The sequence below is a fragment of the Vollenhovia emeryi genome, unplaced genomic scaffold (assembly GCF_000949405.1).
Source record: "Vollenhovia emeryi isolate VEMERY1.0 unplaced genomic scaffold, V.emery_V1.0 DF939169.1, whole genome shotgun sequence".
NCBI lineage: Eukaryota > Metazoa > Arthropoda > Insecta > Hymenoptera > Formicidae > Vollenhovia > Vollenhovia emeryi.
Genome location: NW_011967197.1, coordinates 716,664 through 742,465, shown reverse-complemented (window position 1 = coordinate 742,465; position 25,802 = coordinate 716,664). Strand labels below are relative to the sequence as shown.

The 25,802-nt window shown below is 44.8% G+C and overlaps 2 protein-coding genes across 6 annotated transcripts in view; one reads left to right on the top strand and one right to left on the bottom strand.

Annotated features, from left to right (window-relative positions):
• Nucleotides 1-23,964, top strand: part of LOC105564004 (ankyrin repeat and BTB/POZ domain-containing protein BTBD11) — a 27,578-nt gene extending 3,614 nt beyond the window's left edge. Inside the window, exons 2-14 of one of the 5 annotated variants that reach the window (XM_012016065.1) lie at nucleotides 2,397-2,631; nucleotides 15,196-15,400; nucleotides 15,573-15,818; nucleotides 16,096-16,575; nucleotides 16,739-17,069; nucleotides 17,377-17,612; nucleotides 17,765-17,967; nucleotides 18,077-18,814; nucleotides 18,960-19,228; nucleotides 19,336-19,541; nucleotides 19,657-19,950; nucleotides 20,093-20,275; nucleotides 20,363-20,854. In XM_012016065.1, coding sequence (XP_011871455.1) covers nucleotides 2,429-2,631; nucleotides 15,196-15,400; nucleotides 15,573-15,818; nucleotides 16,096-16,575; nucleotides 16,739-17,069; nucleotides 17,377-17,612; nucleotides 17,765-17,967; nucleotides 18,077-18,814; nucleotides 18,960-19,228; nucleotides 19,336-19,541; nucleotides 19,657-19,950; nucleotides 20,093-20,275; nucleotides 20,363-20,569 — 3,801 coding nt within the window. In that variant the 5' untranslated portion in view covers nucleotides 2,397-2,428 and the 3' untranslated portion in view covers nucleotides 20,570-20,854. Of the gene's footprint in view, nucleotides 1-2,396; nucleotides 2,632-9,703; nucleotides 11,557-15,195; nucleotides 15,401-15,572; nucleotides 15,819-16,095; nucleotides 16,576-16,738; nucleotides 17,070-17,376; nucleotides 17,613-17,764; nucleotides 17,968-18,076; nucleotides 18,815-18,959; nucleotides 19,229-19,335; nucleotides 19,542-19,656; nucleotides 19,951-20,092; nucleotides 20,855-23,736 lie in introns of those variants that run through there. The other 4 variants (XR_001009081.1, XM_012016063.1, XM_012016064.1 and 1 more) reach the window with 4 other exon arrangements.
• On the bottom strand, nucleotides 21,816-25,802 carry LOC105564006 (syntaxin-12). Its single transcript, XM_012016066.1, has 6 exons — nucleotides 25,552-25,802; nucleotides 24,451-24,654; nucleotides 24,192-24,357; nucleotides 23,971-24,101; nucleotides 23,419-23,552; nucleotides 21,816-23,256 (listed from the first exon to the last, which is right to left on the bottom strand). Exons 1-6 carry the CDS (start codon nucleotides 25,785-25,787, stop codon nucleotides 23,081-23,083), a joined length of 1,047 nt encoding a protein of 348 aa, XP_011871456.1. The 5' UTR covers nucleotides 25,788-25,802; the 3' UTR covers nucleotides 21,816-23,080.

Below are 25,802 nucleotides of genomic sequence, written 5' to 3'. Positions count from 1 at the left end.
CCGATCGGTTAGAAAGGCAGATGTGTGCGAGACCAGTCGAGGTCAGTTAAATACACTTCGGGACACAACGCCAGTTTTGGCGAGTCCGTTTACATTAAACCAGTTACCTCAGTGCCTCGTACGTTGAATCAGTCACCGAACCGTGGATCGTAAAATTGAGCCGTCGAGTTCGTTCACAGTGCTCTAGAGAGAGCGTGATCAACTTATTAGAATTTTATCAACGTGTATTTAGAAAGGTGGTTTCCCATCTCACACATATAAACGTCCTCACTTTCTTTTTCAACGAGAAGAAGAATACAGCCTGTTAGCTGTACCGAAATGACAGACGCCCTCGGTTCTTCCTTTTTCAAACTTGGACGACAAAATCGCCCCTTTCTTAAATCGACTCTTTTAAGTGTAACCTACGCGGCTCTTATCGACGTTTTACGAGAAAAAATACCGGCTTTTACGATTGCCCCCGTCATTCTGACTGTCGCATTATTACCGTGATGAGATTCAGCGAATATTACATCGATAAAAGTTCCCCGAAAGAGCAGCCGGGCAGGCAGGCACGTCATGGGGTACTGGGTTGTCCCCCTATCTTGAAACGCACGCTTAAGGAAGCACTTCGGGAGCCTGGCAGAGTAATTGCATACGGGAGTCCGTCAAAGCGAGCAACACGAGCGTGCACAGGCACGACGTGTACCCCGGGCCGAGTCTCGGGGACGACGTGTATTGAGACGGAATATTTCTCGCCGCGGGTCCCGACCACTCGCTTCTATATACCGCTAGTAGTAGAGGAAAGTTCTCTGCCATGCGATAGGCCTCTAATGTGAGATAGCAAGTTTTGCAACGGCCAAATTCAATCACTTTTTTCGCGATCTAACCAACGAATCTTGCACTAAGCCGATTTCACTTGAAGAGCAACAAATTCGACATCGTTTTCACATCGATCGACGAGTCATTGGGAAGGTTCCACCATGAATTTGTTGCTCTTGAAGTGAAATCGGTTTAGTGGAAAATTCCTTGTTAGATCATTTCTCACTGGGATTAGAAGATGCTTGTTAATTTTACAGAAATCTCGTTGTATCATATTAGGGACTTGTCTCGTAATAGGGGACTTTCCTCTGTACACAGTAGAGGGTCTGTGGTCCCGGCGGATACGCGCGCGAGAGAAGATCGCATTTTCCACGACGCGTCCGACAATGCGCTCGCGAGTTTCTTTTGCGCGTTTCCGTTCGTTTATCCGGTCCATTTACCTGGATTTTCGCGACCGATTGCAAATTCAGGGACACACTCGCCGCTCCGTAATCTATTCCTTTCCCCGATTACGTGTCTCCGCGAATGCGTAATTGGTACTTTTTCGTACCGTACGAAACTGGTCTGGAAGTCTTTCGACCGCATAAAGCGGTCTAGCGGATTAAAGACATGAAATGGTCGATGGTGAGTCATGAACGTGTGAAATAAAGAAAAAAAAGTTCTCCCGAGTTTTATTTCCATGCGAAACACGCGTTGCGGAAAATATAAGCAATTTATAATTTCTAAAGCACACGTCTCTCTCCCTCTCTCTTTCAGACAGATTTTATAAATTTTTATTAAGTTCTTTAACATTTTCTGACTCACGAGTTACGAAATCGACTTTCCGCTTTTATTCCTTTCAACTTTCTCTTCCCTTTTGCTTTCCTCTCTTTTCTATCAGATGTCTTTCTTGCCCGCATTTCAAGTATTACATTTGAAGAGCGTAACAAAAACGAGACATCGCTAACAAGGCATAATTCTTATTGTCGTTTTTATTTGTCATTCTTCTACCTTTTCTTATACGAATAAAGTCTGAACAGTTGTTTTCCTTAGCGCGATAACATCTCGGCGTTAATTACGCCCCCACAATTATCCGACTCGTTAATGACCTTCGCGCTCGAGAAAGTTTCGCATAATTACTTTCTTTCGTAGATTATTTCTGCTCAGCTAGATTTCTCGTGCGAAATATGGCGAAGTTTCTGCATTATCCCGAGCGACGTGTTTGTACAACATTTCCTTTCATTCGTCAAGTTTGAAAATGCACGCTGCGATGCTTTTTCCCCTGACACACCAACACATGAACGATGGAATTCTCCATTACGCCTATCTGGATCCGCGCTCATGCTCAGTATGTTGGATCAACGAGATTTATTAACGCCAAATGGAGCAAAGCGTAAAGAAGTAAATTAAACTAGAGCGAAATGATGCCGTGGTAAAATTGAGGAAGTGCTATCGCGCTATGAAATGTGATCGGCGAGGTTTATCTCTTCGCGATGTCGTGTGAAAAACTCATCTTGTTCGTTTCCGGGATTTTACTTTGATCGTAAAAGAGAGCTAGACGACGACGATGATTACGAGGCTGACGTCGCAAGACGTGTAACACGCGCGTTAATTTGCAGGTTTTCCGGCGGTGCTAGCTCGTGGAGACAGCATGAATCTGGAACGGCCGACGATGGACGGCGGGCAGCAGCCGCTCTTCCTAGGCGGCACGTCCGGCTGGGGCGGGATCTCCAGCCCTCAGCAGTCGAGCGTGCAGACTGCCAGCACTCCCTCGGAGCACTACGGGGGACCACTGAGCCTGAGCATCTGCATATCCGATTCGGGTCACGAGATACTGCGTCCAAAGCCGCGACGGTAAGTGCCCGTGCTCTCCTCGTTTCGTCGCACGGCGCTCTCCCGCTCCTGGCAATCGATGCCAATCTTAATGAAGATCTGATTAATGGCCGCCCGCTCGGCAGTCCGCTAGGCGCGATAAGCATCGATTAAAATCGTCCGGGAATCGCACCGCGCGTCCGACCGTCGTCGGTCCCGTGTACTGAAATTAGATACCGTTCAACGCCGCTCTTTTTCGCTCGTCGCTCATTGTCATTCATTATTTATCGTCATTCCTCAACAACTGCGCCCGCAATCAAGTGCAACTATGAAATATGCGATAGGATGTAAACTTGGGAAAATTATTATCGGCTGTAAATTCAAGGGGGACGTTAAATGTCTCGCGTCTCCTCGGGCTTTTTTCAACGATTGACAATGAGAAGAGGCAACAATCTTTGCCTGGATATCTGGGTCGGGTCCTGTCGCCGTAAAATGCGCGGACGTAGGAAAATCTGAAAAGGGGCGAGTGCGTCGAACACAATGGATGTCTACGATAGGAATCTGGCTGAACAGCCAGAGGACACAAAGCCGAGGACGTTGAGCCCGCGGAGACGTCTCGGTTAACCTTTCGGGTCCTCGCACCTGCATGGTGCGCGAATTCCTGAGTGTATTTGCGAGCCTCTACCGTTAAAGCAAAAGAGCCAAGTCAGTTGATACCCGGTCGCAATATTGCGTCGTTGTTCGTCGACCGCGCGATGTTCCGTTTGCGGGATAATTTAAACCTAGCCTAGCTTCAATAGCCCGATCCCACTTTCATCTCGGACTTTCATCTGACACACTTCAGCAACGTATCGCGTATCACGAAAGAGAGAAAAAGTTGGAAATACCCTGATCAATCTTGTTAGTCGATTTCTGTATGGGAGACTTTTAATATTTATAATATAATGTCGGCGAGTTATCTCACTCGTGTTAAACGCCATTCAAACATTTTTGCTCAAAGGAAAGTGCCGTGGCTGTGAAATATACATGTTGGGTTTCCTAAAAGATATAATCGATTAACGATGCCTATGATTATCTTATGCACGCTTATATTATCAAAACGAATACATGCGCGTACTCGATATATAATACAAAGTAATTGCGCGATTCTCTTACGTATGACTACACTGATTATGTAAACTCACGATTGAGTGCGGCGATAATAGCGAGATTTAAAAGAAAAATCCTGCCGCCGATACATTTGATGTATACTCGATTTTACATACAATGCCGAGTTGATCGTCGAGGCATTTACGCGATCATCAGCATTAGTCGATTATTCGATGCGACATCGAGGATCGATACTCCACGCAAACGTACTTGCGCAAACGTATGGTATTGTGCGCGCAGCGAGGGACTCGTAAATTTAATTGATATTGTAGACCGCGCTGCGCATTGTCAGTTAAAACGCCCACTTTTTCTGCGCATCGGGTCGGCTGTTGCCGATCGAGGATCGTTGAAAGTTACGAGGCGTGTAATTACAACCGATCTGATCTCGGGGCACCCGACGTCCGTATGACATAGCTCGGCCTTCCTCTGTTATTTAGTTTCATCGACATCACTTTCGGCCCGCGATCATAGGGGACTCCAGAAATGCAGATGATGCGGCATACAGATAAGCCCTGTCCAAAAAGGGCAGCCTCCGCTCGCACCAACGTGTGATGTGCGAGAGCAGGGCATCGCCTCGCAGCTTCGCAGTTTTTCCTTTCCTCCTCTCGCGGAAAAATTTCTATAAATGACTACAAAAAATTTACTTGTAATAGAAAGTTGTAGAAATTTGTATATCTTCGTTGAAACATTAATTTTTTTGGTAAAAATATCTACGAAATAGTACCGCGAGTTACAATGTTCTCAAATCAAGAAGATATTGCAAGTAGTATCTCATGAAAATGTACAATTTTGTAAAAATTGGTACCAAACTTTACTAGTTTAAAAAATTTGAGAAACAACAAAATCATGAAGGAGTTAAAGTGTCTGCTTGCTTGTGGAATATTACAAAAATTAACAAAAGTATTCCAATTCTAGCATTTTCACGTTGATTTTTACAACACTTTTTAAATTTACGTAGAATTTCTTAGATTCTGGCAGTTATGTTTAATTTTTTTGTAGAATTTTGTAGAAATATTTCCGGCAGGGTCGTCGCGCGAAAGACGTCGCATTATAACAGGACGCAACCGAATTGCAACGCGTCCGAGTATCCGGCGTTTTTTTTTTCGGTACACTGGATTTCGCGCATTCTCCGGGACGTGTGTTGGTGACCCTCATTGTGCGCCGCTATTGTGCACCGCTATTGTACGCCGCTCATCCCATGCTCTAACGCTCGTTAGCAGAAACTTTTACTCTCGCCCCGCATCTCGTTATGTTCAACATTCAATCGTCCGATTCAGTTTCTCGGCTCGGAGTCGGCGGCGAATTAGGATGAAATAGAAATTAGCCTGCCATTATAGGCGCGCGCGCACGATCGTGCGAAGGGAGAGCTCGCTTTTAATTAGTTATCCGAAAGTCGGAAACTCCGCGGGAAAAGCCGCGTTATCTGGGAACGCGACGAGCTCGTTGCTCTGTCGCGCGCGATTAAGAATGCGCGTACGCGCGCGCGGGGAAACGCCGATTCGAGGTGAATCCGCGGCAGATATTTGGGTTAACGACTCTTTCCGCCTTACTTCGCCTTCCTTCTCTCTTCCGCCGCGTAGCGCCGAGCTCGACTGAGCTTTTACTAGCAGCGTCGTCGGGAGAGGGAGAGGTCAGGGACGAGACACATTCGTTATCTTCGCGCGCGTAGGATTGCACACGAGTTACCGCCGGCGCTAATCATTACGACCGGAAGTAAAGCTACCGCAGTAGGTAGAAATAGAATTAAATAAATAGCGAGACGGGAAACTTATACCCATCTGGCTAGTTATTTTATTAGTTTATTACACGTGTAATAAACTAATAAAATAACTAGCCGGTTGGGTTGACTATATAAGTTTCCCGTCTCAATTTTTAGTCATTACTGGTGACAAGAACTCTTCTTTCGTTAAATAAATAGATAAAGTTTTGCTTTTATCGATCGAGGCAGCGATTAGAAGGTGGGGACGAAAAGATCTTCACTTTGGAGAGAGTGACTTGCCGCGGTTCTCGATTTCTTCTGAAATAAATTTAATAACGGACGGATGCTGCAAATTTATATACTGCGCTAACATTATCGTCCTGCTTTATACATATAATTTTTTTGCATCACGCTGCGGTGGAGAAAAGCGCGAATTATACGCGCGTACGATGGCGCGGAGGGGATTTTGAAGAATTTCTCGCGCGTTCGCGAGAACCGTTGCCGTTAAGCGCGGTAGGCTTCCTACATGAGCTTATTATTAGCTACGCCCTACGTGAGGAATCCGAGAGCCGACGATTATTAAAATCTCGCCTCTCCCTCCCTCTCCCGAGACGTGTTATTACATTTCGATTTTATCTCGGTTTCACCAACGTCGTTTGACTTTAATCTTAATTCAATTCTTTCTTTGTCTCCTTCGAATTGTCCCTTTAGACAGAGGACGAATTAAACTAATTGTAAGATCAAAGGTAAACGACGTTGGTGGAAACCGGGATTAGCCGCACGCTCTCTAAAAGTCAATCAGTGGATTATCACTGAAAACAGTGAATGTTCACTGTTATAAGTGTAGCACTAAATAATTCAGTGCCATACTTGTAACGGTTTTTAGTGATAACGCACTGATTGACTTTTAGAGAGCGATCGGCTTAAAACCTAATTCGTTACGCTTTTCACGTCTCTCCGCGTCTTTTCGCGCGCGGCGTTCGTCGCGGTCCCCGTCTCTCTCTCTCTCTCTCTCTCTCTCACGGGTGCAAGAAACAAATTAACGGCTCCGCCCGACTTTTATATGCAGGCGGATCGAAAACGCGTAGAAGCGGCCGCGGAGCCGGCGTTGCAGAACTTCCGCCTGGTGCTCCGTCCGTACGTATGCGCCACTTTCGCGTGGGGAAAAACGTTTACGGGAAAATTACAGCGCAGGCGAACACGCGGCGCGCACCGTCTAGAGAGGCCCGTAATTCCCGTCCTTCTTGCCCCGTGAGGAACGGCCGGCGTTATTCGACGGCGATCAACGACCGCTCGTAGGGACCGCTCCTCGAGAGAATATTCGGCGCGGACACGCTTCGGTAAATAATTTAATATCCTCGTAGGAGCGTCGCCGCCGCCGCCCTTGACACCGGAGTTTCGCCCCGTGAGCACGGACAATATCTGCCTCGAGCCCTTCCTCCCGCAGGCTCGTCCGGCAGGGACACGCGTTGCAGATTTGGCCATTCTTAAAAGTGCATTCATTCAGAATTTTCTCACATCGCGGCTAGCTTGGACGCTTCTCGACCCGCCTCGTAAGAAATTGTACCTTCTCGTTGAAACTGTGCGACTCACTTCGGACTCTCGCTCGCGCTTCCATGAAATCCATTCTCGCAATCACGCGAATTCTAAGCGGACGTTTAGTTACGTCTTGCATTTTTTCTAGAAACTCTGTTATTACCGTCGTTCTTATAGTCTGCATTTTAATGATTCCTACGCGCGGTGAAGTCGACTTCGATAGATAGATAGATTTTCAACGCGCGATAAGGAATACCGGTTTATCTGGCTTGTAGAGCTGTGTCTGCTTTCGCGTTAATTTACGGTAATGCGAATTGAAGGCGGTCGGTAGTTTTCACTGTAGCTGGTTCCTATTAAAATGCTATCTATGTTAACGGATAGTAAATCGAAAATAGAAAATGCGTATGCGAATATTTGGCCGTTATCTTAACCTTGTTATTTGGCTGCTAAATTAACAGGCATCGTCTGTTGGTTCCATCATGAATTTATTGCCCTCGGAGTGAAATCCGTTTAGTGGAAAATTCATTGTTATATCGTGTAATCGTTGCGAAGAAAGATTTGTTATAGTTGAATTTGGGCGTTGAAAGTCTGCTATCTCGTATTAGAATCCTATCTCATACTAGAGAGGACTTTCTTCTATATTTAATTTTCTGAACACATACTATTATTCAGGATTTTAAGATAAACACACGTACAGAATTGTACAGCATGAGGTTGGACGAAGGGTGAAGTGTACAGAAAAAAGTAAATACGCGAGACACTCAAGTAGCTCTATCTCGGAAACAGTGGGGAATGGGACATATATTCGTATGAACATTTTTACTTAAAATGCCCGATACTATCACCTCCCAGAATATTGACCCTTCCTCCTGGGACACCCTGTATAACAGAAGTCTGTGATCAACACCGGTGGAGGAGCCTCGCGCGCGCTGTGTAATAATAATCCACGCGGAAATAATTCCGCAGCGCACGCATTCAGGGCGAGGAGGTGTCGCCGTGTAATTGTAATGGCGACGATTTTAACGCTGACCCACTTCGCTTCCTGTTTTCCGCGAGCGAGTGTCGAGGCACCCCGTGCTCAACCGTACGCGTTTAATTGCTGTACTAGGAACACCTCCTGGGAATCTTCCTCGTGTATACGCGCCGCGGTAAAACAGTACCGGAAGGAATCAACAACGGCGCGCGGGGGTACTCACGGTCGACCTTCTCTGCCGATCGTGTGGACAGATTTCGCGCGATACAAAAGGTTACAGTACCGTACAGAACCGCGGGCGTGAGATGTTATTAAAACGCGGCACACCCCCTTATACTGTCATTACGCTATCTGAGAGACGGAGCTGTCTTAGGAGAAGGCAGACTATTGCATTTATCGCGATATCTTCTATCTATCTGCCTGTCCGCATTAAGTATTAATCTTGCGATGCAGATTATGCCTCGCGGTACAGAAGCTTCTGCTATCAAAGAAGAGAATTAATTAGTGGGAACGACTAACGAAAAGAGCTGCTAGGAGATACAGCTACTTGTAGTATTAAACTCTGTTGCAATTTCGACAAACAGGAATTTCAAGAAGTCGATTTTTCCAGAGTTGCGATTGGTATGTGCACGGAAAAAAAATGCTGTTGAATTAAGCAAAATGAAGTTGCTTGAATTAAACGTTAACGTCACGAACAATCTCATGTTTTTCATTTATTAATACTGATGTTGTTTCAACAATTTTAGTTCAATTACACCGATCTTGTTGATACGACATCATTTTTTTTCGTGTACCACTTAACGACAAAGAAAAACGGGAATTGTCTTTCTAAAAGTGAATCAGTGAATTATCACGGAAAACAGTGAATAGTAACCGATTCACAATTATGAGTATACCACTGAAAATCGCAGCGGTATACTTGTATCGCTGTTTTCAATGACAATCTACCGATTGACTTTTAGAGAGTGCAGTGCTAGAGTCCACGGATCAAAATCCAAAATGCACCTTCGTGCGCGGTGCGCGTTAAAGATCGAGTTGCACAAGCGGGTTGGACGCCTCGCGTCTAATTCTAAGCTGAAAAAAAAAGCGATGGCATGGTATCAGAAGCGACGTCAGGGCCCGTCACGGGCACTGGACTGGGGCGATGTGATTCGAGTACGCGGCCGTAGGAAGTAGGATGGTCGCCGGAAGTCCTCCCCCGAAACATATGGTGGGGCTCTGTCTCTTTCTCTCTATCTACCTATCTCTCTCTGTAAAGACACATACTCGTTTGTGCTCTCCCGTTTCCTGCGGCTCGCCAGCGAAAAGAGCATGGCAGCAGTTTACAAGTGGCGGCCGGCACTTATGCACGTCGCGCGATCGCGGCCTGCCAGCTCGCGCGCACCCGTGATAAGCTACTCCGCTCCTATCGCGATAAAGCCTCCGGCCGGATCACGGGGGAGGCCCGTGCAACTCGCGCTCGCGAGAGTTGCACGGTCAGTTTTGCCAAGTCCGGCAAGTTATACAATTAGCGGCGTTATATAATTACGTAATTCCGTTACGCTGTTGCACAATTGGTTCCGTGTCGTTGTACGGGTCGTATCGGCTCGTTAGGTGCGTGGACGCGCGCGGTCTCGGGACGCGATCGATCGACTCTACGATCGCACGAGGCTGACTCCGGAGAATCGGTGAGTCTCTCGGCCTCGCGCGAGAATTGGTGCGCGGGGGACAATGGCGAGTGCGGGCGTAATTCGCACATTTGCCGGCGTGTGCGCGCGAACGTGCGTATATGCATAGATATTTTTGCAGGCGCAGCGAGGCTTCTTTTCCCCGTGATATCATAGTTACGCGCGACGGAACAAAAGCTAGAGCGGCGGGGGCGGGGGACGCGCACGTACGCGCCACGTATACACGCACGCACCGGTGAAGGTAGGAAAGTGATACGGATATCTCTTCTTTTCCCCGACTCTGTGCTGCGCGCCGCGAGGGAGGCGCGCACGTTTCACCTGTGCCGATGCACAGGAAGCCCGTAGACACTTCGTCGTCGTCGTCTCAGTCGCGTGTTTACATTGACTGCGGCACGATGACTGCCGCACTAATGCAGCGGAAAAGAGTAGCGCCGTAATTACACGGTTCGTTCGCCGGTACGGTGTTCTTTCGCTGCCGCTCGTGTTAATCCGCGACAATTCTCGCGTCTTTTTTGTGCCGCCGCGAGTAATTGAAAGAGGATCGAGGCTTTCGCGCGCTGCCGGTCTGTCGGCCGCGGAGTAATTGATCCTCGATAAATGTAATTAGGATCCGATGACTCGCCCGGTCGACGAGACATCTCTCTCTCTCTCTCTCTACGGCTGTGCGTCAAGAGGACATCGTCCCCGGTGAATCAGCGAGGAAATTTCGCGGTGTGAATCCCCGCGTGAAACTGGAGCGATGAATCGTTATCGTCGTGGCAGAAAACCGCGCGCAACGCCGACGCCCTACGAATCCCGTGAGGAAAAGTTGCGGTGAATTCTAACGATTTGCTCGTGAGAGTCAGCTGAGCGAGGTAGTCGTGAGTAGGCGAAAATTCTTGGTACCCCAGCGAAATGTACAATGGATCCGTGAGATGTGTTCTGCCATCGAACGTGCTGATTTAGAAACCTCGTCGCGTTTGTAAACGCTACGAATTAATGCGAAGCTTGCACCGTTTCGAACAGCGGTGCGAGCGAGGCGTGCAGCAGTGAAACGTGTACAGTTCAATCGGGGGAATTAATTCCGGATACTATCGACCGGATCTTTCGGTCACGCTTTCACATTTTTCGCGCTCGCGCTGCAGATAAGCGGCGAAACCGCGCACGTCCTAGAATGACCCCGCCGTGAATGACATGCCGTCCGCGAGACGAGCCCAGTGCACCGAGGACTGCAGGTGCGTGCTGTGCCGCGAGCTGAAGGGCTGCAAGATGAGCGCCAACGTTCAGCAGCAGATCGGCCACGAAGGCGCCAATTTCATCCTGCGCCGGGCCGTGTCCTTCCTGCCGAAGCCCCCGGCGCGAGAGGATTGGCGAGAGGTCGCCAGGCGCGACGATTACGAGAGAAGCTCGACCTTGGAGGACCGAAGCCGCCGCGGCGTAACCGACAGTCGCGAACCGAAACCGCGGACGCCGAGCAGCGACGCCGCGAAAACGGGGAAGGACACGAGTCACAAGACGGTCATCTACTTCGGCGACTCGAACCCGAGGCAGAAAGAGGACAAAGCGAGGCAGCAGCAGCAGCAGCCGCCACCGCCGCTGCCGCCTTCGCCTCCGTCGCTGCCGCCGCTACCGGAAGCGTGCGTGCAGGTGACGTCAAGATGCGACGAGGATTCCGAGACGTCGTTGCGGCCGCGGGACGACGACGGGGTGGAGGTTCGTCCACGGGACGCATCAGAGCGGGACAACGAGCGGGAAGAGGACGCCGGGCGACGCCGAGATCCCGCGATGGAGAACGGCGATCCCAAGGCCGCGCACGAGATCGTGGTGAACGTCAGTCCCAGCAGGGAGGACGTGCTGAGGATAGAGGAGGACGAGAGCCAGCTGGAGGACTATTGGTCCTTGCCGGGGGACACGAGCGGGTTCAAGGCGGATTGGAGTTTCGTGCAGCAGTGGCGACTGAGGGGGTAAATTCACGCACGCACGCATGGCACGCTTGTCGTTGGCGAAGGAAGAAAAAATTGGATGCTGCCCTTGGGCGAATCGGGATTCCTCCCCGTCGTCGTGCGCTCTCTCTTTCTCCCTCTCTCTCTCTTTCTCTCTCTGTCGTATTAAACGCGATTTACCTCATGCCGTTTCCGCGGGCCACGTTTGCCGTTCGAGATCACGCGCGCTAATGAGGAAGATTGATTAACTCGTTGGCCACGTCTCTCGTTTCCGAGAGACAAACATTCCATTAGAAGTGAAATAAGTTTAATAACGAATGAGTTATCATGATTTTGGACATGCACTTTCTAAATTATTAATTGTTTGATGCCAGTGGGAATCTGACTGTAGAAAATAATCGCGACTTGTTAGTTGTAATAAGTTTTACGATCTCGATTCGGCAGAATATATTTACCTCTATGCAGAATATAGTAAGAACAATTAATGAAATTGTTGTCGAGTCGTTTCGCGATTTCTCGATAAAACAAGACGGACGTATCGAGGCGGTAAAAAGTCGATTTGCATTTTAAGGTAAAGCCAAGTTTTAGCGACCGATTCCTGGCTACACTCGCGTGAGATAAGGTAATGGAATCATGCGTTTGTACATTTATCTCGCGAGACGGTTCGAACGCGCGTATCTAAACATGTCACCGATTTTGCGCACTCACGAGGCGCGTTCGCCACTCTGTAATTCATGATTCACTAGCGACCCCGGGACAGCACCGCGGTCGCGGGGCCCGCGTTTGAATATCTTATCTCTCCGCGTTCATTTAATTTCCCTCCGCGTGACTGACGGATGCGCGCGCTCGAATAAAACGTTCATCGCGCTGTATCGAATCGATATCGTGTAATGGGACGTGCGTGTAAATCGTCGTGTTGAGCCGCCTCGAATCGGCATTACGTATCGCGATTACGAGTTGTTTTAAGACTCCTAGCCGCGCACGCTGATTTATTCCCCGACGTACAAACGATCCGTTCTTCGCGCTCTCCGAGGAAATCCAGATGATGCGCCGCTAATGCTCGGATTCCAACAGTGATGCCTCTCAAAGTGCATAATAAGTGCATTCGAGTTGAATGCCTGCGGGCCCGCGCGGGCGCTTTTTTTTCGTACCTCGCCTCCTTCGAATTCTCCTCCTTCTTAAAATAGGCATCTTTTTATTTTCGATATCGAGCCAGCTCTCTTTGTAAATCGGACAAGCGACTGATGTGCCCGAGATGTGTAACAATGCAAGAAGAGAGATGCGTGCAAAATCTATTTTACGTATCACGTTACACACGTCATATCTACCTCGAAATCTTCGAGATACAGCCGTAAAGTACGTTTTACCGACTACGATCGGATTAACGTGCGTTGGAGTGAGATTACGATTTGTCTTTCTATTTTTGATAAGCGGCCTCTCTCAAATTTTTCGAGTGAAATTTCCACTCGAACAATAGCGACGCTCTTGTCCATGAATTTTACACTGCTAACAATAATTGATTGAGGTAAAACGTAACTGCACTCTTTTCGGAGTTGAAGAATCGATCCAAGTAAAGAGCGAACAACGGCACTCTTTCAAAAAGTGAAATTGCACTCTAGTCGGACTGGCAGTATTTTCATTATTCATTTTGTTGAATGAAACGAAACAATTTGATTGAATCATTGACTGAATCGTTTAGTTGAATATTATAAAATATATCAAAATTTTCCAAGTAAATTTTTTTGTTGTATTAACTGAAAGATTTGTTTGCTCATATCCAGACAAGAAATTCAGTTGAGTCAACTAAATTTTGTTTCATTCAACACAATGGGTCTCTCACTGCAGGGTTAAAATTTCTCCTCTTCGAACTGTGACCCCTTGCATACGAACTTTTGCCCACATTAAAGATGGCGACGCGGCTTCGCTTCTAATGCCTTAATTAGCGGTCTAGTATAATATATAGAAGTCTGTGGTAAAGCCGTGGTTTTGACGTTGCCAGAATTCGATCCAAAATCTCGGTCTGAGCAATGTGTAGCTAATAAAAGTGCTGCTTTTTCGTAAAAGTTGCAAATTGATTGGCTATAAATTTCTCGGGCCGAGTAGAACTTGAAATTAAAAGTGTCGATAATTGACGTTTTTAATTCCGTCTCCTATCTTATCGACACTAATCGAGTTCGCCAGCGGCTTTAGGATCCCCTCAAATACAATTGTTAATTGTTGTACGTGGATAAGAATATTTTTAAGGTAACTTCCTTATTGCCGAACTGAGCCCAATCGTTCTATGTGATAACACGTCGTTTGGATAATACGCGATGTTAGCGCGTTTCGCAAGAGTCACGGTTAAAAAGTGAAATGAGAGGAGCGAGTTAAGTGCCCCCCCCCCCCCCGGTGTGCGCATATTGCGCACTTTTCGCGTAACACGTGTATACCATAACCGGGAATCGATTCAGCCCGATACGCTACCTGCATTGCTGCGTTTTCTGTCCCGCGATACCGAGCGCAGGGATTTGCGCAACCTCTAATGTCGGATTTGAAAGTTGTCGAAGCTAAATCCTCGATATCGGCCAACAATGGTCGCGCAATTGAATATAATGGCGCTCGCAGGGATTGCGAAAACGGCGCATTATATGGCCGCTTATTTTCAGCGGAACCTTAATTGAGCGGACGCGTTATTAGTCGAAATAATTTTAGGATCACGACGCCGACGGTCCGTTCCGTTTTCAACATAACGCTCGCGCGCGTTCTGTCTCGATTCTTTCCACTGCACTTTCTCTCGGGGCGCATGGAACATATTATACACTTGTATCGTGGAAAAGCTGAAGATCGACTGAACTTCGGACGTCTCGCTACGCACCTGTTCTGAAAATTAATTACGCGTTAGGAGATGTCTGAAAAATACCCGACGAAATGCGAGCGATTCAAAGTGGTCCCGCGTGGCGCTTTGAACTTCTAACGCGTTTTATCGCCTTCGCGGGCGAGTCCCGCGGCCGCCGCAAGCTACGTGAATTTTTTTCCGCGAGGGTGCCGTATATATCAGCAGCTCCGTGCCTGGCATTCCAGGGTGGAGAAACCTTTCCGTGCCTAAAGAGCCTTACGGTCATTACAACGGTGTGCAAGTGACGCGAGACTCATTAGGACAACGCGAATGCAGTTCCGTTTATCCATTTCTCTATGGATGTTACGTGACTCTTATCTCCCGAGTGCGTCTCGAGAGCCTAGAAATCGCACGTGGCAGTTAGCTGCGTAGATTACGGCTTTTCGAGAGCGTAACTTCCACGAGACGAGTGCCTCCGCGGAATGCACCTGTCCAGATTCCGTATTATGCGTTTGCTTCTTGACGCGGGCAGGGGGGAAAGGGGGAAGAGGGGAGGTCCTGCGCGAACGCTCGCAAACGAGCCGCTAGAATTATTCCTGCGATAATTGAGGCGCCGACCTACGCCACGGCATATCGGGTGTCGTTTCGCGGTCATTCGAGTAGAGAGACTCGTCTACCGGGCGAAATTTTTAAGTATTCCTCTTTCGAGCCGCGGTCGAGCGAAAAGATAGCCCGTGTCATTTATTTCTACTTTCAAGGTGTAACGAGAATAAATGACACCGGGTGGAGCGGATAATAAGGGGTAGTAAATTATTCCCTGAATCAAGATAAAAATTCTTTTGCAGACCGGGCGGTGGTAATAACCGTGAGATATATTGCCCTTCTTACTCTAAGGATTTCACCGAGAATTCCCCTAAAACCGGGGTCCACGACATGGTCCATATGATACCAGAAAGGGACACGGATAGCGTGGCACCGACACCGACCCCGCAGCACCCACGTCACTCCCAGCATCATCATCTCAGTTTACACGAACTCCGTGCGCTTCAGGTATACAGAAATATGTCAGCTTATCCGCGGCGAGGTTCCACGGGTGTATTTAATTTCTAACGTTTCTTCGAATGTCTTATTAATATCTTAAATACATTAAACGTTGCAAATCGCGAAGAGTTGGAGTCGTAAATTTCCGCGACGGCCGTCGTAAAATGGTCGATTTTTGCAGAGGCGGCCGGAATGCACCGGCAACAGCTCCTCCGATGAGAATCGCTCGTCCGGACACGCGAGCATGTCGGATACTGGCGGCCACACGAGCAGTAGTTCACCACCGCATCGTCATCACAGAGCTCACAGCCCTCAGCAATTGAACGCCGTGCCCGAGGACGATCGACTCTCGGCGTCGGTCACCCAGAGGAATGGCAGGAGCCGATCCGGCCAGAGCCGCAATCGGCACCGAGCAACTCCCGCTAAGGTTCCGCGTGATCCAAATTTTACCGTCCCCATTTTAATTAAAGCTAACTGTCGAATGATGTTCTGTCCCTTCTCTGTCACGCTTTTAGAAAATTATGTTGAACAGTGTCCCCATGATCTTAATTAAAATCTAATTAAATATTAAGTTATAAATACTTTGGGGCACGTATCAATTTTTGTTCTTATAGAATTTAATGTAAATTGCCCAATTTCGGCTTGTAAAATTTCGTATTATTCCATTTCTCAAACCGATTTCCAGCGTTCTATTTCGCTTCTAGCTACAGGTACCATGGTCGGGTTCTGGTTTGGAGGATATAAAGCTGGCGATCCAGCAGCTGACGATGCGCTCGCACAAGTCCTCGTCCACGTACTCCTCGTTGAGCGGCTCAGAGAGTTCGGAACCCGCAGTAAGGAGGCTGATGCGACACTCCAGCCTGGAGACGATTAACACCAATGTGACCAGCGCCGATGAGTTCGTCTGGGTAGATTCTCACAATCGTCTGGTGGAACTGCAGCAGCTACCGTGGACTCACCACGACGTGTTACGCGTACTTCAGAACGGTCGCACGAGAGAGCACATGGACCAAGTCTCGATGGAGACGATTCCGCGGCTTTCCTATCTCCTGCAACGCGCGCTTGTTAGAATTGGCCGCGAGACTCAGAGATTAGCAAAGCCCATAGGTCTCTGCAGTAAGCACGAGGTGTACAGCGCCTTCAAGATCGTACTCTGTCCAGCTCTGGCGGATTCTTGCACCAAGGTGAGCGTAAGATTACATCTACAGTTACATATCAAATAATAATATCCTGTTGTTAATATCCTGATAACTGGAGCGATATATTCTAATAACAGCTGATGATAATCCAAAGCGATGGGCACACTTAACACTAAACATAGTAATTTGGTGTCCGCCTTGTTTAAAGGCTTGCCTTCGAGCTGCCGCGATGTTCGCTGTATCTGGCGATCAGCTGAAACAATCGAAGGCATCCCGTTCGGGGCTACAATTGCCAGTCGGACGTTTCTTGCGTTGGATGTCCGACGTGAGACTCGGGCGGATGATTCACGAGTATGCCGCGATATATCTGACGGCCGGGATCGAAAATCTTCTGGAGGAGATACTGCTACAGTGCGTGCCGACCGAACCGCATACGACCCTCACGGCGACGATGCTGGAACACGCTATAGCCAACAGCGGCGACTTATGGGGCCTGCTACAGCCGTACGCGCATCTCAATGCCGGTCGAACGGCATCGGGTCCGTGATCTTATTTTTTATTAAAAGAAAAAAAAGAATCATTCGATGCCAACTAACACTCAATTATACGATAGAAATATTCTATTTCAATCAGCTTTTTGGATTTTGACTTCAATTTTATTACTTGTTTTTAAATCATAGAATGATTATGATTTGAAAAATTGAAAAATAATGTATGGCGACTAAGAAATATTTGCGTTTAGAGATGCTTAGATGTGAATGCCGTTTATACAGTGTGATACGCGAATATATTTGTTAATTTATGCTAATCGTATACGTCGAATCGAAATGTCTTTTACTATTTCAGGTGCCCTTGCGATGCCACGTTGGGCAAGTGTAAGTTCCTTGAACTCGTCGTCGTCGTCACGCAGCGGACGGGAAGTGGCTCAGTCAGCTTTAGAACCGTCGTTGCTTACGACTTGCGTGGGATCGATGTCGGAACTGATAGATTTGATTTCCAAGGTAGCGCAAGTCGGACGCTGTCCCATGCCTCTGACAACGAGGGCGTTACATGCCCTATTTTATTACATGAGATGCTCGCAGGTACGGCATTTACCTTGAGACGTGAATAAAAGTGACGTATTAATTTCTCGGCAAATAATTATTTTATTAAGTTGTGTGTTACGAGACGCATTGCTTATTAATACACATTTTCAACCGTACTTTGTCTCATTGACTTGGTCAACATATTCAAGTTGGAGCACGGCGAACGTGGTTCCGGAATACAGGAATTAGCATACGAACGAGCTTACGTAGTGCTACCACCGTTAGTTGAATGGCTACGGGTAGCTGCAGCGCATACCGAACACAGACACGGTTTGGTTATAGATCAAGATGACATTAATCAAGCTGCCCGACTATTGCTGCCTGGTGTAGATTGTCCCGTTCGACCAATTAGGTCAGTCGTCTCGGCATATAATTTCCAAAGACTTGTATATTAAGATTTTCATTTTACGACTTATAATACTCTACAAGACTGATTAAAGTTTGCGATATTATATACGTAGCTCCGAGGAGATTTCGGTGTGTTCAAAGCGCATCGACGATGCCGAATATGTTCGGTTGCTGACGCTGGACATGGCCTTCAAGATGTTGACTAGCGGACGGACGGATCTCATAGCCCAGGCAATGCCGCTGCTGCCTTCAACGAAAATCAACACGGTGAATGACGCCGGATTCACGGCTCTGATGTTGGCGTGCATCAACGGTGATGAATCAGCTGTGATGGCTTTATTGGATGCCGGGGCAGACTTGAACATCGAAAGCCCGCCACCCACGACGAGCTCATCATCGAACACGCCTTCCAAGATCCCACAAACGTCCGGTATATCGAACGTTAGAAGCCCGATCAGTCAGTCGGCGATGGTGACGCCCAGTAAAACGATGCCGAATGCGAACGTAGCGTCTAATAGTCCCAACGGTCCTGTCGGAGCTATTCCTAGTGGCATGTGTTACGTGCAGACCGCCTTCAATGCGGAAACGCAACATTGGACCGCTTTGACTTACACGGCTCTGCTGGGTCACTGCAATATCGCTAGAATATTGTTGGAGAGAGGTGCCGCGGTGGAAGGCGGCGCGAAACTCAGCGAGGATAAGTGCACGGTCACGCCTCTGCAAGCAGCCACAGCGTCGGGAAACAACGAGATGGTAGCTCTGCTCCTGGCACATGGGGCGCAGCCGTTTCTGTCCACTCTGATCAAGGACTCGTTCTCGTACTCGGGTTCCGTGCAACGTGGTTGTTACAGGTAATTTAGTCTTAACACTTTATCACTTAATTATGATTATTAATTATATAGACTTCTGCAATATTAAAATATCAAAATAGACATCAGATCGCAATATATTCAGATTAACAAAAATTAAATTTTAATTTTACATAAATTTAAATAGCGCAATCTCGGTGGCTACGGCGCACGGCCAGAGAAGCTGTCTTCATCAATTGTTATCGCACCCACTCAACTTCTCGGCTAAGCGAGGAGAAAAGGAGATATTATCTTTGGAAGAGATATTAGCGGAAGGTAATGCCGGCAATAATTCTCAACAGCAAACTGCTGAAGGAAGAGGCGCTCGCAGAGAAGGCAAGGAACCAGTGTTTAATAAAATTCAAACAAAGGCGCTACAAGAAGCGATGTATCACAGCGCGGAAAGCAATCATTTAGGTAAGAAAGGAAATAATATAATCCTTAATAAGCATATAAATTATGTGTGGCAAAATAATAAGATTTCTGTTTTATATTATGTAATCACGATTTATTACGATTAATAGATATTACCATGGAACTTCGTGGGCTAAAAGTGGGCTGGACATTACATTGTTGGATGCACAGTCTCGCGACAGCTCACGAAATGCGATTGGACTCGGTAATAGATCAATTACTTCAAGACTTTCTCCAAGTCTGCCCGGACGATTATTCCACGCAGTTCGTGCAGGAGTGTTTGCCACTTTTATTCAATATTTTTAGATATAGCAAGGTAAATTACATAATTCACAAATATAATTAGTCTCAAGATTGTTTATAAAATAAACCGTTGTGAATAAAATAATGCGGCTTACTAAAATTATGCTGTTTGTATTCCATTTCCATAGAAGGAAGGCACGACGCTCTTGCTCGCTGATATATTTTGCACATGTTTCGGATGGGAGCCGATCAAGCCAATTAGAGACACTACGCTTTCGAGCGGATCAAGAATCGATCCCAAGTTTGTGAATAATCCAGAATTGAGCGATGTCCAATTTAGAGTTGAAGGTCGTGTTTTCTATGGGCACAAAATTGTACTGGTTACATCTTCTCCGAGATTTAGGAATATGTTAAGTTCCAAGTTATGTGAAGGCAATCCTCCTATTGTGCAAATTAATGACATAAGATATCACATATTCCAGGTACGCAATTGTTATAATTTGTACATGTGTTTCATGATATTTCCCCTAGTTGTTCAGTAATAATATTTTCATAATCTGTGCGTTCAAAATAAGTAAGATTTATTAAAGATAAAGAGTTGTTAGAAAATCTTATAATTTTCAGATGGTCATGGAATTTCTGTATCACGGCGGTTGCGCCACCTTGGAAGTTAATCAAAGTGATGTCCTGGAATTAATGGCAGCAGCCAATTTCTTTCAACTCGATGGTTTGCTCAGATACTGTGAAGCACAGTGTTCCACGATGGTGGATCTTGATAATATTGTTTCTATGTATATTCACGCAAAGGTATATTTTGATAACGACATGTACTCTTGTATTAATTATACATTAGATTGTCATTTAATAAACTGCATCGTGTATTTCAATCTACAGGTATATAATGCGGCACAGCTCTTAGAATACTGTCAAGGATTTTTATTACAAAATATGGTAGCTCTCCTGACGTATGATGATTCAGTGAAGCGTTTGCTGTTTGCGAAAAAGTTACCGAATCACGACGTTCTCGCAGGCCTCTTGCTTACATTGCAATCACGAATAAAAGCCAGGCGATCTCAACAACAAAACAAAATAAAAGCGTAAATATACGCAGACTCTTGCATTACAAGACACGGAGTTGTATAAAAGTTACGTAAACGTAATAAGAACTTGATATGAATTCTACTTTAGAAGATACTGAGATTTAATCTTATATATTGAGACTGTTATTGATATAAAAGTGAGTATTATCACATTTTAAAAGACATGCCGATAAGTCCTTTTGCATTGCAATAATTTCAAATAACATAATTTTGAATTGTTAGGAGAACGTATTTATATATGTATATTGTGTATTAAATTAGAACACATATGTGCTGTATTTATAGGTTACGAAGATTTTTCTTTTACGAGACTCACCTTCCGCAAAATATTCCCCTGTAAATAAGATTGTATTGATATACGATAATTTTATACAGATATTAATTTTCCACATATGTCGTAGAAATCGATTTTTATCTATTATTAAATATGAATTTTTCAATGACAGAGGTTCTGAGACCATTCGTAAGTATATATTTTATTACAGAGATAAACTTTTTATACTACAAGTTATATGCAATAAAAAGTCTGTCATTGGACATAAAGAATAATAAAATATTTAAACTTTTGATATTATATTTCTATTAGATTTGGAAAATAAAAGTGGACTTGCACATATATTTTCTTATACGCTTCATTTGTCTTGCCATGGTATAATGCCGAAGATTAGGCGTTTTTAAATGTATTTATATATTTTTTCTTAATACAAATCAATGTTATATAATCGTATCATATACAGGGTATAAAAAAAACTTTATTTGCAAAGAACAAAACATAATTTAATGCCTAATATTAATTTAGCACATACAAATCAACAACGATAATAAAGCTATTATACTTGATATTAAGCGTTCGTATCGATATCAATATCATAGCACTATTTATTTAAATGATGTTAATAATTAGTTGTATATACAATATTCAGATTATAATCTTAATAATTATACGTTGGATTTTTTAGATCCGGAATGCCTAATAATCATATCAGAATCGAGTAATCGTAGGAAAATGGTTGTCTCAATCAAATTTTTTGTGTCTGACAATGTATAATTTAAAATATAGGCGACATTTCTTTTATAATTAATTATAAAAAAAACATTGATTAACTAATCTATAGTGTAATAATATTCCAAATCTTAAAAGAATTTAAGATACGTATATTAATACTTTGTATATGTTTGTTATGTTACAATATTTTCTAAAAATCAGTTTTTCTATTTTTCATGAAAAATTCAATCTTTTTTAATTATATATTTTTGTTATTATTCCATACAGATGCAGTATATATATGAAATAATACAAAATTATTATTTGTAAGTTCATTAGCACCTTTACTACATTTTACAGGAAATTTCCAACGAAATTGGAATTATTATTTATTGGATAAGGTAAAACTATGAGTTTGAATGTATAACAAAGTATACAAATAATTTGACGCTGTTTAGAAAACGCATAATTTAAATCTTTACCCATTAACTAAGTCAATTAATACAATTATATTACAAGATTTTCCACAAGAGTAATTTTCTAATTAATTATATAAGCCAATTATAGAGTACTAATAATACTAACAATTTTCGTCTACCTAATTTGGCTTTGTTTGCGTTATAGCATTTTATAAATTACGAACTAATAAAATTAGTACTCATATTTGTAATAATATTGATTTATTCCGATCGATAATTTAGAATGATATATGAAAATAATATCGAATACAGGTGTGATTAAAATACATACATGCAAAATTTTGCATTAGTTTGATTATAATTATATATATGTATATTTATCTTATTAATATCATTTCTTCATGTAGCGACAATAAATAGGTAACATTTTACTTGTGCAGTTTTGTGTTCATCTTCCAAGTAAAAGACACGCGAAGTGTACGTCTTTTACGTATTTATAAATCTGTTTACAGATTTTGCCAAGGAAACGCATCAGTCAAGTTAATATACTTTCAATATACATGCTTTTAAACTCTCTATAACAGATTAACAAATTTCTGCTATTTTACGTGTAATATTAAGTAATACTTTTAACCAATTGAATAGGGTTTTTAATTTTTAGAATACAAATTTTTCGTACTGAAATAATATAGAAAAGAATTAATATTATTTGAAGTAATTATTGTACAAGATAGGCATGTGAGAAATGATAAAGGCATTATTAGCCTTTTTAAACCGATGCTCTAATATTTTATTTGGTAATAATTCAACTAGGGTGTAAAAACAGAATTAAAAAAGCCTATAAAAAATCGATAGTTTACATGTGAAATTATTAAATACTGTTTTATAAAATTCCCAAATGGCCAACCTCTCCAAAAATACAGGAGATAATTCCATTCGTAAGCAGATATAAAATAAGTCTCTATACTCTCTTTGTTACGTCTCCAATGCATAGAAATGGGCAAAACGAGATGGTCCTTGAAGAAACTACTTTCAGAACAACATATGTGAAACAGATTGAGACAACCCTTTTCGTTCATCAATAAGACCAGCGCAGAGGCTACGGTCGCTAACTTAATCTAATGACTAGAATAACAGTAACTACAATGGCAACTATAATCGCAAGTAACAACAAGATATAAACTTTCCGGCGAAATTTACTTTGGTAATTACTTCCCTTCTCCAGTTCCTGCGCTCCGAGCTCGACATTGCCGTGTATATTCTCTATATGGTTGTCAATTGTATCTGTAAACGAATCATTAGGTTTCATCGAGCACATGTACCTTACAGCGATGCAAATACAAACAGATTGGAAAGCTGCGTTCTTAACATCTTGCATCATTTTCATGTTACGTTGTAAAAAAATTTACAGCCGTTACCTACAGGACTATTAGTTGTAGAGCTTACCAATGGTATCACCTTGCTGATGCACCAGTGCTGCAAGTTCGCGCATAATTTGATTCACATCCAAAACATCGCCCTCAATGCGTTTTATCCTATCCTCTCTCTCTAGGAGTAGCCCGTGTTGAAATTCGAGTGTCCTGTGCATTCCATAATGCATTGATCACACATTGTTTCTAATACCTCTGGCTTTGTCATTACTCTTTTCACAAGACACATTGAAACTGACTTACCATACACATTTCTCTATATTAATAATACACGTCGCGTAACTAATTAATCTTTTCACTGAAACTTTACATTCAGTCTTTTTTTTTGTTACAGGCATGCTACAAAATCCACGAGTTCTATCGCTATTTCATCCAGAAAATCTTACAATCTCCATTAGCCGTTACAATCACGATAGCTTCGATGCTCACAGCATTGTCCGAAATGCAACCAACGAAAACCATTGCTATTGTGCCAACTAAGCAAATAGGTAAGATTTTCTGCGTTACTCATCAACACACAAATACTCCATTGCTTTGCGTGAAGCGTAAAGAGATGTTATTTCCAAACCTTTGCGTAGACTTGTGCTCTTGCTCCTGTGCTAGAAGTAGGCGGTGTGTCTCTTCAGCATCCTCCCCGTCCATTGAATTTTCTATATTAGTCATAGCTAAAATATGTCTCTTCATCTTCTCAGCAATTGACTGCAAGGCGTACAAGAATTGTCATTAATGTCAAACGCAACGGATGTCTTAAAGTGAAAATGTTCAGATACACGTCTCGTCTTGGCGCACCTTCTGCATATCGGAATATCTCTGTAATGCATCTTTAAAGTCCGTTGTGAGCTTTTCAATTTGTAACTTTTGCTGCTTCTCCCCACGCCTCATCAACACCGTCAGTCTCGCTATGTCCTTGCTTATCTGCGTGACCACCTGGTTGGTACTCGATTGCGTCACGTGTCTGAAAGATACAAACAGGCCAGTGTGAAATTCAAGCTGAACGCATCTCCCAAGTGCTATTGTTACAATTATCGTACTCCGGGCAGCCACTCACACTTTGTCTCTTAAACCTTGATTATCCTTGCTGGTTCCGATGTTTTTGTAAGCTCTTTCCAGAATCTTCCAACTCGCGTTAATCGTATATATGTTAGTGGTAATATTTTCACAGAGACTATAAAGTTCGGTAGGACTAAATCCTATTTCAGGTACATCCACCCGGTGATCCGTAGACCCGTAGTTCTGAGGACGCTGAGCCATTCTGTAACGCAAATCCTTCGTTCAGCCTTTGCCCACAGCCTTAGGCAGCTACGCAAACGTGCGCAGAAACTTTTACATATATCTACAGAAAATTTATCAAACTCTGGCGTCTCGCCAGGGTAGATCAGCGTACGGGAGCAAAAGCGTTCTTTCCGTAATAAGAAACAGTAAAATAAGATATACCTTTGCAAAATTAAAAGGAAGAAACAAAATCTAAGATAAACAGAAAAGTATAAGGTGCGACTACATGAAATGATATAATTATTCGACATCGTTCGACAGTTATCTGGGGCAATTTTGTTATCGTACATCAATGCCTCCGTAAAGGCCAATGTCCACGATGCTAGAACTTGATCCAAGTTCTAGCATCGTGGACATTGGGCTTCACGCAGCTTTTCGCACGTTGCCGCATGAATATCTAATCCGCGAAATTACACACGAGCCACACGAGTGCGAGATGCAACCGCACACGGATTACTCCGCCAATGACATTCGCGGCTACCACGTACGAGAAGTGTGAAATAAAAACCCCGCTCTCGTCTGTAGATTGTAAGCATCGTGCGAGTCTGCCAAGGACCCTCGCCAGCGCAGGATTAACGCGGCAATTAATTCGAACAAGTGGAAAGACGAGAGTGAAGTGGGGGAGAGGTCGAGCGCTCCGGCGAGTATCCGTGTGTCGCGGAGCTGGGCGTCCGCGAGGACGCGCCTCGCGCGACGTCGGGGATCGGCCGGGACACACGGACACGCGCGGCGTCGTGCGGAGCGAGCGTGTTCCTGGGAAAAAAAAAAAAAACACCTCGGTCCGAGGGGGTTAAATTGGCGAGCGGGGAACAAAGGCGGGCGCGCGCGAGGTCGGGGCCCTCGCGCGACGACACGCCGCGACGCGGCCGCCACTGACCTGAATCCGCGTATCACAAGTGTCCTTAAATATATAAACGTAGCTCGCCCCCGTAGAATCACATTTAAAGGCGCACGAAGGTGCCTACGTGCGCCCGAGAGACCCCCGAGAAACTGACAGTTTGTCCGAAACGATCTGCAGCACCGGCCGTGTGACAACAGACCCTTTGTACTCCCGTCCGTGGGCGCAGCCGCGGGTCCCTGCTCTCCCGGCGTCAGCCGATCTCTTCCGCCCATGCCCCCCTTCCCCAG

Bases quoted from the DNA above. Each gene is read 5' to 3' on its own strand.
- LOC105564006 (XM_012016066.1), bottom strand. From the start codon at position 25,787: ATGGGCGGAAGAGATCGGCTGACGCCGGGAGAGCAGGGACCCGCGGCT. The intron at 24,655-25,551 runs GTCAGTGGCGGC...TTTGCGTTACAG, and splicing joins CTTGTGATACGCGGATTCAG to AATGGCTCAGCGTCCTCAGA. The intron at 24,102-24,191 runs GTGCGCCAAGAC...TACGCCTTGCAG, and splicing joins GATATTCCGATATGCAGAAG to TCAATTGCTGAGAAGATGAA.